The sequence below is a fragment of the Callionymus lyra genome, chromosome 9, assembly GCF_982586985.1.
Source record: "Callionymus lyra chromosome 9, fCalLyr1.hap1.1, whole genome shotgun sequence".
In the NCBI taxonomy this organism is placed as follows: domain Eukaryota; kingdom Metazoa; phylum Chordata; class Actinopteri; order Syngnathiformes; family Callionymidae; genus Callionymus; species Callionymus lyra.
The window spans coordinates 15,155,086-15,174,117 of record NC_141826.1 but is presented as its reverse complement, the minus strand read 5'-3'; the positions used below and the strand labels follow the sequence as shown (position 1 = coordinate 15,174,117).

Sequence of the window (19,032 nt, the reverse complement as noted above, 5' to 3'; positions counted from 1 at the left end):
CTGTGCTCTTCACTGCGGAGCTATTAATCACTGTTGGGGCTATTATCGCAGCAAAGTAATCCCGGCGGAGTTAAAAATGCAAAAACCTCAAACATTGTTGCTGATCACAACAGATATAAGGCGTTTGAAACTGGAAGTGTTTGGTCACAATCGGAAGACTGAAATGGGACAGGGGTTGATTCGTCCTTGCCTCTTTGGTGCCAGGCTACACCCAAGTGATGACATTTTCATATTGGGATTGGTGGTGGATGCTAGGAGTTCTTTTTAATATGACGGCTCTCATTACCCTATTTTCGGCAGGCGACGTGAGCCAAAGATGAGGGGATCTTTTTTGACAAATCTTGTGCCTTTCTCTTCAAGGCTTTCATTTGATTGGAAAAGGAGCTGACAGTTTGCTCTTGCACGCAACCATGGTAGCACAGTAGAGTGTTCACCTTTAGTCGCCCCATGCTTGGATTTCTACAGGGCATTACACTGGACCGAAGGCCCTGCTGACCTGTTACATGCCGGCGGCGTATTGCACATGGTAGCCTTAACAACCTCACCCAGCTTGGTGTCCAATGAAAGGGATACAATAAGTGTGTTAGTGCACCCAGGCGCAGTTTCCTTTCGAAAACCTCCAACCAATGCTAAACTAAATATCGACTGAGACTTGGTTTTTCTTTTTCTCTTACGATTTTAAGTAAGAATTGCTCCAGAGCCAATAACCCAAGAACCTAAAACATGTTTTGTGTTTTCTAATTGCCAATGTAGCTCACAGCTATTAACGTATTAATCGTGGAAACCTTTTTAGCATTAATATATTTATCATAATCCTTTTCCAATGTTTAAAAATAAAGGAGTAAGGTCACATTGAGGACACTCAGCCCCTCACCCCCTGATAATATAACACTAAGCTGATGTGCAAAAGTAGTACTCAAGTAATTAAAGTACTATGGACCTAGCTGAAGTACCCAAATAGCTTTGACGCTAAAGTAGATGTACAATGCTAAAGCCACTTAATGATAGAGTAATTAATGGGTAACTTTGCTACAAAAAGTTGCTCAAGGGGCCATAACACCTGATACTCAGTTCTGAAGTAGCTTGCGTCTGAAAGCACTATGGGTGCTTATAGTTGCTTCCTCAGAAATAACGGTTCCACACAATCCTTAGTTGGATCAGAGAGAAAAGTGTTTCCCTGTAAAAAATAAATGCCTTTTAACTCGAGTAGACTTCTTTCATATTTTTTACAAGTGAATCGATTGTCAAGTGAATCACTGCCGTGATGGAAACATTAAAGGGATGATGTTGACTGGAACATCAATTATTAACATTGTGGCAATTATTCAGATGCAGATGTTCCCTTTTAAAAGAGCCTGTCCATTACTTTCTAATATCCCTCCATCCCAGTGTCCTGCAAGCTAGAGCGGTAATGGTTGCATAGAAACCATAAAACCCCTGGAGGACATTCTTCACCGGGATTATAGAGACTTCGGACTATACTCTTCACTGCAGAGCCATTCATCACTGTTGCAGCCATTATCGCAGAGAAACTAATCCCCATGGAGAAATAATGCTCAAATCCAATAACACAATTACCGTTCAAAATTGAAGATGTGTGCTAATCAGGCTAGTAATTCCCATAAAATACAACTCGCTCAGCGGAGTGTCCTTGCCGACGCTGATACTGCAGCAGTGTGCATTTTGTGCTTCCTCTTTGTGTCGAGATGAAACTTTTCAGATATGCATCTGCACTTTTAATCGCCCCCGTGAGGACTGTTGCATTTTTAATTGCAGTTAAGAGGTGTTTAGCGTATTACTGCTGTTGCAATTTTAATTTTTTAATCAAGGCTCCGGGACTGGGGCTGCGGCGAGTGTAGTTTTTTATGTTCTCGCCTCGCCTTGAGCTGCTCTCCCTCAAAGCCCCCCTATATTAGCTACGTATGGAAATCCAGCTTAATTGTATCCTGTGTGGTAAAGGGCCTGACCGCAACATGTATAGTAGTGAGAAGGCTTTCTGCTTGATAACCTACGTATTCCGGTTGAAAGGAGGTTTGTGGTTATTCCTTCGAACTTCAGTCATCCATTGTCTACATAGAGTGAGAGAAAAACATTGTTTATTTAACGTAATTTCCGCACTATAAGGCGCACTTAAAAGCCTTGAAATTTCTCAAAAAAAACGACATTGCGCCTTTATAATCCGGAGCGATTTATATATGAACATTACCTGGTGGATGACTTGTTCACAAACACTTTCATGACTCTGCGCCAACTGGGCCAAAACGTCATGGACGGGATTATGTCATTGCCTCATCACGGGTCGGGATAAACGACCACATCACATCATGGCGGATGTCCATGGAGTAAGATTACTGCCACCGTTTTGAGCGAGTGTGTCTTGGTTTTGGTACGCTCAAAATCACTCTGCTGCGCTCTCAACCAGTCATACACATGTGTTCAACATGTCATACACATGCGTTCAACATGTCATACACGTGCGTTCTAGCTGTCATACATGCGCTCAACTTCTCTGCTGCGCGATCAACATTTGTCTGCTCACAACACAAGTTTCGTTTGCTGCTGCTTGAAGCCAATCATTTGAACATCGTTACCATGTGACTGAACGTAGATGTCAGAACGCGTAATAAAGTTTGACTTTATCTGACTGTTTTGTTGACATTCCCTTTAGCACAGCTTTATCAAGTGGATGCATATCAAGTGGATGCATAACGCAACCCGAGTCAAAACGTTTGACTGTATCTTTTATTCTATGCACCTTATAATGCGGTGCCCCCTACTTATGAAAACAGTTCTAAAATAGGCCATTCATTGAAGATGCACTTATAATCTTGTGCGTCTAATAGTTGCTGAAAATAATAAGGATCATTGTTGAAAACCATTGCTCTGTTTCCAGTCGCTGCAAGACTTGCATTTTTGTCTAGTTCCTAGGAAAAAACACAAGCAATCCACCAACTGACACCAACGGGAAGATTCAACCTGGTTTGCCTTTGACCTTGGATTCACTCGTCATTTGTAGGAAAAATACAGAAATTCCATCTCATATATTCACTGAAAAACCTTCTGAACATGCATTCAGATATGGAGCTCAAATCAATGTTTGGACCAAGCAGTATTCTTCCAAAACGTCTATGATATTTGTGTTCATCAAAGAGGACATTCTGGATTGGACGAACCAGATATGAGCTCCCTCTGAACCAGACTGATGGTCCTTTGAGAGGCATAATGGAGGAGTGTGGCTCACATTAGACCCGCATTAGAAATTACTGGCCTGAGAGGTTAATTAAGAACGTGTGACGCCTCAGGATCGCCTTCCTCGCTTCCTTGCTTTTATTACATGATGGAACAGTTGGGATTAATATCCAGGATCTTTCGTAAAGAGGTTCACGATGATGGATCACAGTGTCCTGAGATGAATGAGATGTGGAGAAGCTGGAATTGAAACCTTTTATAAGATGTTTCTAAGTCGGCAAAGCCCAGTATGGAATACATAGATGCATCATTGATGTTGTTGCAGCAGTGAGAACCACAGTTAGCGAAGTTGGCCAACAATTTCTATCACATGCTAATGTCCTTCCTTCCAGCCCCGAGGAAATTCTCAGTAACGCTCAGGAGCAGGAGACACAACCTGCTGCATCATTTTATGTTCCCGCTCTGATGTGGAAATGATCTCTTTGATAACTCCTCCACCCAGCTGTGTTCACAATCCTCGCCCTGGGCTGCCGAGGTCTTAATCTGTTTGCATTAATTTTTCATCCCTTCTAAAGTCCTATCTCCGCTTCCAGAAACATCCCTCGCATTTCGTTCACGCTCCCTAACCAAACTAGCAGTCACAGCCCGTCACGCAGTTGTCATTAGGCGTGTGCCGTGACGGTGTGACGAGGCGGAAGTAACCGCCTAAGTGTGTTTTCATATACCTTCAGGTTCCTACACTGTATAGTTTCATGATAAATAAATCAGTTAATGAGCAAAAATATCTTCTTAACCAGCTTAACCTGGAGCACAACGTTGGATCAAACACTCCCAACTTATGATAAAGACCCCATATAATGTAGACATTTTTAAAATAAACAATAAATGGTGTAAAATATTGCTAATTATTATTAATGCTGTACTTTTTTGAGAGTGAAAAAAGTCAGTTTATGTGCTATTTATGTTATATATACGTTTTATATTTAAATAAAAATGTTCAGTTCATTGGTTACTCTGGGCTCTAGTCTATCCCAGCTACCTGGGGTCAAATAACCGTTCCATCTTACAGTGAGGATAATTCTGTTTCCAAAAGAAACAAGGTTCAGTTATACTACGTAAATAAAAACCAAAGAGCCACATATTGACACAACATTTCGAAGCCATTCATCAACCTTGTATTTTTGACCTTTGGGTTTTCCTCAGGGAACTCCATTTCCCTAGAGACGACGTAAGGTGGATTTTAACCCTTGAACAAGAATTTAAATTAAAATGACCTCCACTTTAAAAATAAGAATTGATCAGTGTGGGAAAGAAGATTAGATGTTTATCTTCCTTTTATACTTATTAGGGATGCAGCGGCACGAAAATCTTTTTCTCCTTTTTCTCCGAAATTAAAAGGACTTTTTTTGTACAATGATATTTATGGTGTTTACTGTCAGCTTACCTCACTAAAATGAAGGCATTGCAATTGCTTCAAAGAATACATGATATACAAAATAATGGAAATATGTATTTGGCATTGACATGATATGACAAACTTAACCATGCTCTGGACATGCACACGTACATGCCTTTAATCGACGGGCCTGCTTCAGTAAAATTGTCAATAGTAAATGGTAACATTTTCTCTCGTAACAACGAGGTGCAGGCGCTTAGTAGTTTTAAAGGGCTTTAATTATATAAGACAGTGCAAAATACACATTTGTCAAAGGTAAACAAATAATCATTTAAAGCTAATACACACAATACTTACTAATGAAAATGAAATATGTATTGCATGGGTTTTAGCCTGTTCATAGTAGTAGTAGATGTAATTTAGTTACAGTTCTTAAGCTCTTGAACACATCATAGCAATCCCAATGTAATCATCCGTTGCAGCGAAAGTTTGTGACATTGTGTTTCTATGAGTCTTTGTTCAGTGTTGATTTATTAACTTGTGTAAATGCAAGATGACATGAAAAAAAATCAGCTTCAATACTGGACACCTGCAGCCATGTTATAGACTAAGGAATAGCATATCCAATTTTTTCATCACGACAACATCCTGTTTCTGCCATGTTCTTTCAGCTTTATACAAGCCAGAAAATGCACTTTTGGGCAATTTTTGGCTAAATATTCCTCCTTATTGTAATTACAATTAATTTGACATACATTAAGTCAAATATACAGTGTATATTTCATTGATAGATGTCATTGTAAAATTAATATTATGTTATTGAACGATGGAAATGTGTGAAAGGCCGGAATATTCGACAGGAGGAGCCACGAGGCAGCTGAGTGGCTTTTGAGGAAAAAATAAAATAGATATAAACCCTGAATCCCATTGTCGTAATCCGTAATCCCTTGAACTGTGATGGGTAGGTGAACGCTAGATTAGCAGAGCGGCTGCGGCTGCACTTTCAGGTGAATCCATCACAAAAGTCGGCCCAACCCCCCCCATTGCTCCGAGTGCTCCTCGCTCTCCCTCGCTCTCTGTGTTCTTTCAAAACCTCGCTCGCCCCACAGCAGGAGGAGAGGCGGAGAGAACCGGAGGCTCCGGATTGACCCACATCTGGCACATGAAACATTTTGCATCTTTTTTTTTTTTTTTTTCCCCGCATGTGACAAAGGCAGAAGGTGAATTTGGGCCGAGTTATGTAATCGTCGGTGCTCCATAATTCTTGTAGGACTGATTTTTTTAATTGAAGGACCAAAGATTATAGATTGATTTCAACTCTCTTACATAAGAACAAGTCTTTTTTAGGAGGCTGGGTATGAGTGACCACAAATGAACCCTCTCTGGCCACTGTGAGGTGAATTACATCCAGTTATTTCTAGGTCAGTTTGCAGGAGGAGCTGTCGAATTAAGGGGGAGTCCGGACGTCTCTCTCCTCTTCCCCAAATTCTCACCTTCTCTTCTGGGGAAAATACTGAGGTCAACCAAGAGGTGCTACATCCTTGGCCTTCTCTGGGCATCAGACCTACCAAAGAGTAATGCAGGAAACATCCGGACAAGATTCCCTAAACAGGAAAGTCCTGAAATAACTGCAAATGCATCAGAAATTAGCTATAAATGTCTGGAAAAAATTCAAAACCGGGGAGAAATTAAGTTTCATGAGGTTTTTTAGGGGTTGGTTGATGGACTAAATTCTACTTTATTCTATAAATCTTCAGCCATTCCTACTTAAAGTAGCTATAGAATGCTACCGAAGATGGCATTTTAGGGGGGAAAACAAATTCCACATTTTCAGTTTCTGGCTGAGGAAACGTTTACAATTAAACATCAGCTGAGAGGTCTCTTAAGAGTGGAAGAGGCAAAGGCTTTTTTTTGGTGGACGACACCAACCACTGGGGCCTTTCATTTGATTCCAAACTATCAAGACATCCATCTTCCTACAGTAGAGTCTGGACTCTGCAAGGTTCTGGAGGCTCATTCCCTGAACAATCTTCATTGGGACACATTTAAAAGGGAATTGTACTAGAACTTTTATTCTTTTATTCTACTTTTTCTTAAATTCGGATGTATGTTCTCCTTCGTGTTTGGTGGGTTTACTCCGGGCACTCCGGTTTCCTCCCACAGTCCAACAACATACAGAGGTTGATTGATAACTTTGGTAAATTGTCCATAGGTATGCTAGTGTGTGTGAATGGTTGTCTATCTTTGTGTGTGCCGTGCGACAGACTGGCGTCCTGTCCAGGGTGTCCCCTGCCTCTCACCCTATGATACTGGGATAGGCTCCAGTGTCCACGCGACCCCGGTAAGGTATAAAGCGGTAGACAATGAATGAATGAAATTCTGTTGTTAAAAGTCCTATTCTTACTTTTAATTACTTGAAAATTCACTGATACACTACTGGAGAATATGGAAGTTGCGTGTTTTCCTGCTTTCTGTCCTCAAAAAAAGTATCAAGGAGAGCCACAAATCCCTTCCCTGTCCCGTTTCCTTTTTTTCTGTCTTTCAGTCCGACCTGTGTCCTCATGAATGCTGCAACACAGGAACTTGTTCACACACAAAAATGTGTCAAACTCAATCAGGCAGCCACAGTCATGGCAGACACGAACACATGCCCCGCAACGGCAAGAGGCACGGCAGCACTCGTGAAGGCACTCATGCGTGCTCCCGAGGTGAAGGGATACAATCTCGCCCGCCGCCACACACACACACACACACTCAAGACGGTATGGATTGTTTACCGCAGGTTGTCTGGAGGGGGTTCGCCCTCCACCCACACAAACGCACAAAGCCTCACATTCAGCCGAGCGCCGATATTACCCGCAGCGCTGACGGCTTCACTCTTTATTGAATACTGCGCTTTGCAACTGATGAATCAAACTGGACACACCACATCGATTGAGCACAGGCTTTGAGGGAAAAGACGGTAGGAGAAGGAATCAAAGCGAAAAAAAGTTTGCCACTGCTCAAGCTAAACACAGCGGGTGTTGAGAACAGAGAGATGCACATTTTCAGCTTTTTGTTTAGGCTCAGATGTCCTCGTGTAATTATCTCTGCAAATCTGTTACCTGTATATATCATTCATATATCTTTGATTGGGAACCTACAGGGCTTGAATAACAAGTGCAGCCAGATTCTTGGCAGTTCACCCCATTTATTGGGGTTTATGAGTCGACCCATAATGATCTACAGCTTTTTAGTCACTACATATCTATGTTTTCTTTTGGCACTTCCAGTCAACAGCTTCAAAGTCATGCAATGTGTAAAACATGCGAGGGTTTGTAATCGTGGGCGCCAATTGGTCCTTTTTTTGGTTGGCAAAATTCAGCTCCACTTTGCATGGATATAGTCTTCAAAACTAAAAATCATTTTACATATTCATAAGTAAACGGCTATACAGATGATTCAAGGAGCTTTACCAAACATTAGAGCGGATATGAGCCATCGCATTTGTCTTCAAATAAATGTGTCTGGCTGTTGTTGCATTATGTTTAACAAGTGCACCAAAACAAAAAGGTTTCGTGTATAAACAAGAAGGAGCTGTGTCGCCTGTTAATACAAAACTCTGCAGAGAGAATTCTGACCGCTCTAGTAGAAGAACTCACATTTCCCAATCCTTAAAACTCTGCATTGGCTGCTTCTTTCAGGATCAATTTTTAAATTCTGGTTCTTACTTTCAGATCTATTCATGGTTAGACTCCTCCTTACATCATTGATCTGATCCAGCCTTACACCCCAGCTCAGGCTCTGAGGTCTGTGGATCAGACTCTACTGATAGCAGAGGAGAGAAATCCTTCCAGACTGTTGCTCCTAAGCTTTGGAACGATCTTCCTCTCCCTCTGTGTTTGATGGATCTACTGACTCCTTTTAAAGTATATATTTTAACTGTGTATGGTTTTTGATTGTTCAAGCGCTTTGTTACCCTGGTCTAGAAAGGCACTTTACAAATAACTAGTCCTTACTTACCTACATTAATCCAATGGTTGTATCAGTGCATCTAATTTCAAGTGTATTTCACCTTCTGACAGTATTTTTTTGTCAAAAACCTACCATTAAATTAAGCTTGGAACCAACTCACATGTTGATCCCCACACGTTTTTTGTCAGTTTTGTATCGTAGCTAAAGCAAGGTTCAGGTTGTCAGGTTCAGAGGGAAAGTTTTTCTTCTATCATCCATTTTTTTTGTGTGCGATTCCACACCGAGTCTCATCTGTTCGTGCAGCAGCTGCGTATTTAATCATTCCCGTCGCTGCGATGAAACATTGATGCCCGGCAATGCAGCCCGCTGTCGAGCGTCGCGCAGAGCTAATATCAAACAACGTCTGCATTTTTCAGCAGGCCCCAGGACCGAGGGGAGGCGGGGGAGCCATGTCCACGCTGCTTGTGCTTCTTCCAAAGACAAACATCACCTTGGCAACTACCTAAACTGAGCCAAATATTTTATTTTGCCTTTAATATATGGAGATGTGGAACATCTTTTTGGCCATTTTTGGATACATGGTGTTTTCGATCTCCTGAGATTAATTACTTGATGAAAATATCCACAAACTCGTAGTCGATTCAACTCAAATCCGAGACAAAAATCCGACATTCTAACGTTCCACCGTCCACTACCTGAACACCTACTGAGCTGAACACTGGACTCTAGAAACTGCTCTGGACTCTCGAGGTCGAAATGGCTCCGGGAGAGTCACGGAGGGAATTTGCCTTGACGGCCGATGTCTTGTGACAGGAGATGTTGGACATGTTCTAAGAACACGACACGCCGGCAGCCGTTTTTTTTTCTGATTCGAACGTAAACAACCCAATGTACGGCTGTCCCTGCTTCCTGACTGATGCTCACGGCGTCGACCGAGGAAAAGTTTCTGTTACCTTGCTTATAGACCAGTGAACTATACTGGTCAATGAAAGCGATAAAGTTGTGTATCATAATGAATTACTACCTTATTTTCAATTATCGCATTTAAAACACATTTTCATTTGTATCTAATAACAGTTATTTGCCTCCTCACTGAGAGAATTAAACTTATTTTTAATGTATATATAATTACATAAAAATAATAATTTGGGACTAGATGATTTAATTCTAATTTCTTGTTCTAGGATCAAAAAAACTGTTTTTTAGTTCATTTGATTTTTACTTTATTTCACCCTTTTTTATTGTTGTTTGTTTTTAGATATTTTTTTAAATCAAGGCGTTTTATTGTTAGCTGGACCTGAAGTTATGTTAACTTGAGTTATGTTAAATATACAGTATATATTTTTAAATGGTCAAGTTAAGGAATTAAATCTGTTTTAAAATACAATTGAACACATTTCCTTTCATAATGTATCAATAAAATAAACTTATAAAGCCATGGATTTAATAAAATTACTTTTTATTAATTTAACTTGCTATATCTAGAATTATATATCAATGTTTTTATCTTTATAATCTTGCTTTTATAGAACGTAACCAGTCTTTTCAATAAACCAAGAAACTCTAATGTGTTTACACCAAACATTTGACTCATTATGACCAGTGATCCAACTAATCTAGAATCTGATTGGTTTAAAAAACAGTCGCACACTAGTTCGGCGGTTCACGCACCTTCATGTGTCGTCGCCTCCGTCTAAAGCGCAGCAGCTCCTTGTGCTGGCGAGCGATGAAGTTGACGGCGGCGTACTCCAGCAGGGCCGAGAAGACGAACAGCAGACACACGGCCATCCAGATGTCGATGGCTTTTACGTAGGACACCTGTGGGGAGGGAAGTGGAGAGACTTGAGAAAGGAATCCAAAGAAGGGTCCTGACCGATCAAAGCTTTCAGTGGACTTTGTGTGTTACGATGTGAAGAGGGTCAAAACTTCTTGATTCCCGAATGATCTCCTATGAGTCTCTCTTGGATGACTTAACTTATCTCTTGTCTAGAAACCCCTGTAAAATATCTGTGAGAGCAAAAGTATGTTCATGTCTATTTTATATTTATATTTGCTGGAATAGGTAAGTTAGACTTAGTTAAAGAGTATATTTTGGAAGTAAATGATGACTATCAGACTTTAAATATACATTTTCCAATATAAAATTTTACAGCCTTAAAATAGGACTTTTATTTGGAAAAAATATTACATTTCTAGCACTTGTTTTTTATGTCTGTTTTCTTTTCAATGCATGAATAAATTCAGTGGGAAATTGAATTCAATGTATATCAATATATACAGTGTCAAAAATTAGTTAAAAGAAATTCAATGTCATTAGTTCCCAGGTAGACAAATTCAGTTTGATGTAACATTCCAACAACCAAGGAGAAGCATTTCGATCCCTTGCGTGTAATGTGGCCCGGGTGTACATTATTTATGTTAGCGCCATCACGCGTGTTGGATGCCATGACTCACTACTATTTCCCTTGAACTTTGCGTGACGCTAACCTGACGGCAGGCGATCAATGCTTCTCCCTGGTTGACCGAATGTTTTCGCCGATTTTTTTTTTCTGTTACACCAAATGACTTGCACTAAATCTAGTCACATACAAATATATCAAATTGAAGTGATTACACTAAATATTTCTTGACATTATACACATTGAATGTTACACTAATGACAAAAAAAAAACGTTGAAATGTAGTTTTTATTTCAAATTCAAGGTCTGATTTTGATGTTGTAAAGATTCATTTTTAGAAACTCAATGATGGCAAATTCTTATCTTTACAGTTCCCTCCCCCCAAAAAACGTAAGGTTAATTTGATCAGTCATTTAAAAATCAATGGTTCAATTCTCCACTTTGAAAATTGTATTTTTCTCCATTAGTTCCCTTTGTTTCAGTTTACAGAAGACCATCGTGTGATAAGGCAACTTAATCTTTCTCATTTGTATGAAAAATAATGATTAAAAAAGGGCCCGAGGCTGCTTTTAGAACACCCGAGTGCATCAGATAACAACCTTGTTATCAGAACAAAGAACGTTTTAAAAGGAAGAAAAACAATTTCATTAAACCAACGGCTAACGAAGTGAAGTAAGGTCACGGAAACCGAAGGACGTGATTCTTGTAATTATCTTCTAATTCTGTTGTTTTTCCTTTTACTGAGATCATGTTGTTTTTTTAATTCAAGAACCAGCCTTCTGGAGGCGCCGTGGAAACTTTCTCCACCATCTAATGACGTGGAAGCTTCGGTTAAAAATAGCCATGTGACGTGCGACCCCGGCGACATTACGGCGGGCAGCCTGGTCCGCGAAAACGAAACCCATATTAACGTACTCCTCCGTAGCGGGTCGGCGTCTGAGCTTGAGATCTTCTGACAAACTGACCAGCGGCGGCGAAGCTGCACTTTACTAGCTGCCGTCACGCTTCACGAGTCAGAGAGGGAGAGATCCAGCCGAGTCGGGACTGGCTGGCCTTTTAACCGCCGCGGAATCTAATGGACTTCTGCTCGATTACTCCTGTAACGCTGAGATTTTCACACCAACATAATGACTCTTGAACTTAATTTTCCCTTTATTTTGTTCAAGCACATACAAAAATATAAATAATTACTGCTGCGCATCGAATAAATCGTTCCTTTGCGGCAATTCATCGCGATAAATCGACAATTAAAAAAAACTGATCGACTCATAAATACGCAGCTTTAAGATGAATGACTACCGTATTCTCCGCACTATAAGGCGCACTTAAAAGCCTTTAAACTTCTCAAAAAACGACAGTGCGCCTTATAGTCCGGAGCGACTTATATATGAACATTACCTGGTGGGTGATTTGTTTACAAACACTTTCATGACTCTGGGCCGACTGAGCCATGGGTGCAATTGCGTCATCAAAGGGTGGGATTAACGATGCACGTCACATCATGGCAGATGTCTATGGAGTAAGATTACTGCCACCATTTTGAGTGAGTGTGTCAAAACATTTGTTTTTCTCGCAAAATCACTCAGCTGTGCGCTCAACCAGTCATACAAGTGCGTTCAACATGTCATACACGTGCGTTCAACATGTGATACACATGCTCGCTAGCTGTCATATACGCGCTCAACTTCTCTGCATTTGAACAACGTTGCCATGGGAGTGAACGCAGTTGTCGGAACGCTTAATAAAGTTTGACTTTATCTGACTGTTTTGTTGACATTCCCTTTAGCACAGCTTTATCTAGTGGATGCATAACGCAACCCACGTTTACTGTATCATTTATTTTATGCGCCTTATAATCCGGTGCACCTAATAGTGCGGAAAATAGGGTACGTAAAAAGTTGGTTTAGATACATTGTTTTATTTACTTTCTCAGTTTTGAAGTATGAACTTTGAGAAAATGTTTCGTGTACACTTCGGCAGAATGACTCATTGGTTAGGCTGGTATGTGACTCATGGGTTAACGTACAATTGAATCTGAAATTTGAGTCGATCTTCTCAACATGAATTTAAGATATTCACACTTTTTGTTTCCAAAAAAACGTTGCTATTACGCAACTCTAATTAAGGTCAGCTGTCGAGTTCAACCCCCCCATTCCGATTTTTCCGAAAAACCCAGTTGCCAGACGAGCTTTGGATTCGCCTCTGAAGTCGCAGATGACCTCGAAGACGCACCTGAGTCCTAGAAACCGATGCGCCACAAGAGAAAGTCAATCACTCTCTGACTATAAATGGACTAAGATTTAAATGCCGCCCCTTGTGGTCGAGCCTTGGCAGTGCAAGCGTCTTCCCCCCCGTTTGAAACGACACCTGCATTAAACGTTTTGCTCAAGGGCAACAAACGAAACCGCTGTGATTCACTAAGTGCTGACGTATCGAGTCATGCGTCGACACACACAAGGTGCAGATTTAAAGGCCACACGTCTTCCCAGGTGACCCGGGCGCCCCCGTTACGTCCACCTGAACGATTTAACACATGTCGCCACGTTAGGCTGACTCGGTGCAGACCAGTGCGACCCGAAGATCCAAAGCCGCTCTGACGGGACAGTAAGAGTCGCCACAGAGAAGTGTCACTCGAGTCGTTTCCTGGTTTGAGATGATGTCACCGCTGCTCCTCCTCACCCTGTTTTTTTTTTGTTTTACCTCTTTAAACATAAATGAACAATAATATGTTGTAATTTTATTTTATTTTATGGAGCATGATTTTCAGTATTCATAGGAATCATCACTGATTTAAAGATTTTTTTGTTATATAATTTTTATTTTTCTAATTAATATGATTTTTTATTTTTCTTTTGGCTCCTTAATTATTCTTATTATTTCTGTTAATATCAATTTTATTTTTCTAATTAATCAGATATTTTTTTCTTTTGGCTCTTTAATTACTATTATCTTTTCTATTAATATATATATATATTTTAATTAATCTGATTTTGTTTCTTTTGGCTCTTTAATTATTCACTTTTTTCTATTAATATATAATTGTTTTGTTTTTTTCTAATTAATCAGTTTTTTACTTTGGCTTCTTACTTATTCTTATTGTTTCCATTAACATCATTTTTATTTTTCTAATTAATTAATTTTTCTTTTGGCTCTTAAATGTATATATTTTTTTCTATTAATATAATTTTTATGTTTCTAATTAATCCAATTTTTTTTCTTTAAGCTCTTTAACTATTCATTTTTTTCTATTAATATAATTTATTTTTTTCTAATTAATCAGATTTCTTTCTTTTGGCTCTTTAATTAATATTATTATCTTTTCTATTAATATCATTACAGTTTTTATAATCTTTTTTTTTGGGGTTCTTGTATTTTATTTTCATCTATTAATTCAAGCTGTTAAAATATATTATTTTCCAATTGATTCTAAAAGATTTTCTTAGTATTATTGAATTAACCCTAGTGTTGTCTCTGGGTCAAAGTGACCCGTTGGCCGAAAGAGATAACACAAGGGTTAATGTATTGTATGAATATTATTTAAAACTGGAAAAAAAAACATAGTATTTATGTAACAATAATATTTATTAAAATATTTTCTTTTCATATGTTAAGTTAATTAATATTAAACATGAATTAATTTTATTTGACAAATATTACAAAAATAAAATGCAGATACTGTAATAAAATCACTGTATTATATTCCCTATCAGTGCTGATATTGAGCTTTTCTTTTAAATAAACATTTTCTTTACCGTACAACATGATAATCTGATGTATTTCAAAGGGTTTTTCCACTTGAATATCGTCCTACTGTTGGCGTAGCTGATGCTCATCTTCACCTTCATCTTGCTTCACCTGACACTGAAGCTCTACAGATGTGTGTATCAATCATGCAGTCGGAGAGGTGTGTGTGTTTACCTAAGCTCAGCTGTACTCTGTGATCATTGCCGTGACAGCTGAACTGCAACAGAATCACGGTTCACTTGTTCAATTTTTAGAGCGCATGAAGCACCTAATGTCAACAGAGAATGTGTGTCTGTGTGTGTGTGTGTGCGAGTGTGTGTTGTGGGATAAAGGTTTCCCTGGACATAATTATGCAATCCAAGCACCTCACGCATCTATTCAAACATTTTGTGCTCTAATCTCATTTATTTAGTAAATTTGTTATTCAAACAATGATACGCACTCATTATTGTTAATCATAGTTTACAAATATTTAACAGCATGACGTCTTTTTAAGTCCTTTACGAGAGTTTTGTAGAGATTTGCCGTGTTCAAGGACAAAATAGGATTAGAAAATACAAATAAAAGTGCATTTTATTGTAAAACTATGAGAAAGAAATCGAGTTAAAATATTTTAAGATAAATAAATTAAATACAGTATATATGAAAATACACAGTCGTTTTTAATGTGTTTAAATATGCAATTGAATTACTAAAAAGTAGGAAATCTGGAACAATTTCACGTCAAAGTATTTGTGTATTCATTTGTTTCAGTAATAATAAAAAAGAAAAAATTCAAAGGTATTAATTTTTTACATTTCTCAGTACCACGTTTATTACTGAGTTAAACCCAGGCAACAATTGTAGTGACTCATGTCTGTCTTGTGTTTTTGGTTTGAGTTCCTCCAGTATCTGTCTGGGACAACGTTCGATACCAGTTTAACACTGAAAGCTTTATGAAGATTGTTTTATGATTTATGATATACGATAAGATACAATTTCATACGATATATTTAGCTCAGGATATGATTTGATATGTTATTAGGGCTAGCGCTATATTTCGATACGATATATTAATTTTACGATATAATTCGATACGATATATCAATTTACGATATAATTCGATAAGATATATTCATCTTACGATAAATTCGATACAATATATTCATCTTACGATATAATTCAATACGATATATTCAGCTAGCACTTTAATTCGATACGATATATTAATTGTACGATATAATTCGATACGATATATCAATTTACGGTATAATTCGATAAGATATATTCATCTTACGATATAATTCGATACGATATATTCATCTTACGATATAATTCAATACGATATATTCAGCTAGCGCTATAATTCGATACAATATATTGATTTTACGATATAATTTGATACGATATATCAATTTACGGTATAATTCGATAAGATATATTCGTCTTACGATATAATTCAATACGATATATTCAGCTAGCGCTTTAATTCGATATATTAATTGTACGATATAATTCGATACGATATATCAATTTACGGTATAATTCGATAAGATATATTCATCTTACGATATAATTCGATACGATATATTCATCTTACGATATAATTCAATACGATATATTCAGCTAGCGCTTTAATTCGGTACGATATATTAATTGTACGATATAATTCGATACGATATATCAATTTACGGTATAATTCGATAAGATATATTCATCTTACGATATAATTCGATACGATATATTAATCTTACGATATAATTCAATACGATATATTCATTTTACGATATAATTCAATACGAAATATTCAGCTAGCACTATAATGCGATACGATATATTCATTTTACGATATAATTCGATACGATATATTCATTTTTACGATATAATTCGATACGATATATTCAGCTGACGATATAATTCGATACAATATATTCATTTTTACGATATAATTCGATACAACATATTAAGATAGCGCTATAATTCAATACGAAATATTCAGCTAGCGCTATAATTTGATACGATATATTCATTTTATGATATAATTCGATACGATATATTCAGCTTACGATATAATTCGATACGATATATTCATTTTTACGATATAATTCTATACAATATATTCAGCTCACGATATAATTCAATACGATATATTCAGCTCACGATATGATACGATTTCATTTTAAGAGCGTTTTTAGAGGACACTGAAGTTCAGTAACATTTGTGATTACTTCACTCTCTTTTGGTAAAAAAAACAAATCCATACAGTGCTGTTGAATATGAAAAATAGGTATATTAATTTTTTCTCACACCTCTACTCATTTTCAGAGCTTACTAGATTTAAAAAAAAATAATTGGCTTTGTACAGCTTTGTAAAGTGAAACCACACAATGGTCTTTTTTTTAAACTCTGAAAACTTCATGAAGCCTCACTAAGATGTAAGATCTGTCTTTCAACATGACCTATTTGTACTGATCCTGGACTAGATAATAACCCGTGTCGTACTTGATAGTGTCATATCAGCTGTTACTCTGTTATCCTGCCCTGCTGACATCACACTTCCCTCCACAGGTGTGCACTCACCTTGGGCAGCGAGGCTCTGGAACCCGAGCTCTGCGTGGTCATGGTCAGCACGGTGGTGATGCCCAGACCCACGCGGGCCGGCGCCGCGTCCATGTTGATCCAGAAGGAAACCCAGGAGAGGATGACGATGAGCAGAGACGGGATGTACATCTGGATCAGGTAGTAGCCCATCTGACGCTCCAGGTGAAACCGGGCTTCGATGCACGTGAATTTACCTGCGGGAGAGAACGAGGATTTTTAACTGACCTTTTAAATGACCTTTGTGTTCCTTATAATTCCCATGTTAAAGTTAGACTAAATATTCCAGGAATTAGATCACAGTATTTAGCGGTAAAAAAAAACATTAAATATGACACAATTTATAGATTAAATTATTAAAATAAACCACATTTTTGCAATTAATACAAATGTTTTTTTATGTAAATAACAATGTTTAATAATAATTATTTGGTATGCATTTAAATATAAAATCTTTGAATTACAAACCAAATGATGATCAGAATAAACATTAAATAAATATACAATTAAAGAATACTTGTTTATAGAAAATGTGTAAAACAATGCAAATAACAGTAACCAGTGTTATTTTTTAATTAATTTGGAAAGGATTAAAACACAAAATTAAAAATAGTGTATTTTATTGTAAAAAAAAAATAAACAAAAAAAATTACAAGTAAAATATTTAATAAATAAAAGAGAAAATACTTTAAATGTACATATAAAAATATATATTTTTTAAATCTATTTTATATTCAATTAGTTGACAAAGCTTTGTAGGAACTTTTGTTATGTTGGAGACGTTTTGGTGAATTAATAAGTTGTGTTTTTTTTCAATAAACTTTGAATGTAATTCTCGGTCTGAACACAGCAACTGTCAATCATTGGCAGCGTCAGTGCTTCTGTCATCTCCGCCTCACACGCCTGAATCAAAGTTTAAAAAACATGAAACTTTGACGCCAAAACATTCTCCAGTGACGCTGTCAATCATTTGCTCTTAAACATCAAACGATGGGGGGGGAAAAAAACAAGGTCGCGGTTTGAACGTCTTCTCCTCCTTTCATGTGTTCTGAAGTCGGTTTTCCCGAAATCCTCCGTTATCTTCATCCGAGTGTGTTCTGAGAGCTGAAAGGAGGGCGAGATGGCTTTTGAAACGGAGCGCCGGCTCTGAGGCGGAGACGGTTCTGTAAACCCTGAGCGGGAAATGAGAGCGACACGGATGTCACGGTGACAGGATATCATCGCACACTTGTTTGACTTGTTACTCTATCAGAAAGTCAGCGAAGATGAAGAGATACATGTTGTCGCTTTGAACTGCTGAAGCGTCGACCCGTGAATCCCACCTTTGTTTTTCCTCTCATAGACTAGGAACCTCCTGCTGCTCTTCTGCTGATTAGAGACGTCATCTCCTGGGTCTGCCCGGTGGCCTCCCCCCAATCAAGTAAAATAAAAAAAGCCTTGTTCTACCTCGAGTATCTCCTGGATTATTGAGCTTCTATTTTAGATATTTGTGTAATTAAATTTATCAAGGAGCCACATTTTAAGGCAAAATAAAAAAAGGGAGTAAATAAAAAACAACAATAACAATATATATATATATGTATTCAAGGTTGTGAGAAAATATATAACAATGTTTTCTCACAATACTGTATTTATATTCACTTGCAGTGTATCTGATGTTGTTGTGTTTTTTTTTTTTTTAAATCAAATTGTATCATCTTTTATGGTTAAAAGTTAAATAAAGTTTTTACTGAATAAAATAGTTATATTTTTAAATTAAAAATTAACATTAAA

The 19,032-nt window shown here is 37.7% G+C and overlaps 1 protein-coding gene across 2 annotated transcripts in view; it reads right to left on the bottom strand.

Moving 5' to 3' along the window:
• glra1 (glycine receptor, alpha 1) overlaps positions 1-19,032 on the bottom strand; it is a 120,398-nt gene that overhangs the window by 13,335 nt on the left and 88,031 nt on the right. For both annotated transcript variants that reach the window (XM_087799703.1, XM_087799704.1), the window contains 2 exons: positions 17,242-17,456; positions 10,211-10,357 (listed from right to left, as the gene is read on the bottom strand). In XM_087799703.1, the coding sequence (XP_087655829.1) occupies positions 10,211-10,357; positions 17,242-17,456 (362 nt within the window). The remainder of the gene's footprint in view (positions 1-10,210; positions 10,358-17,241; positions 17,457-19,032) is intronic.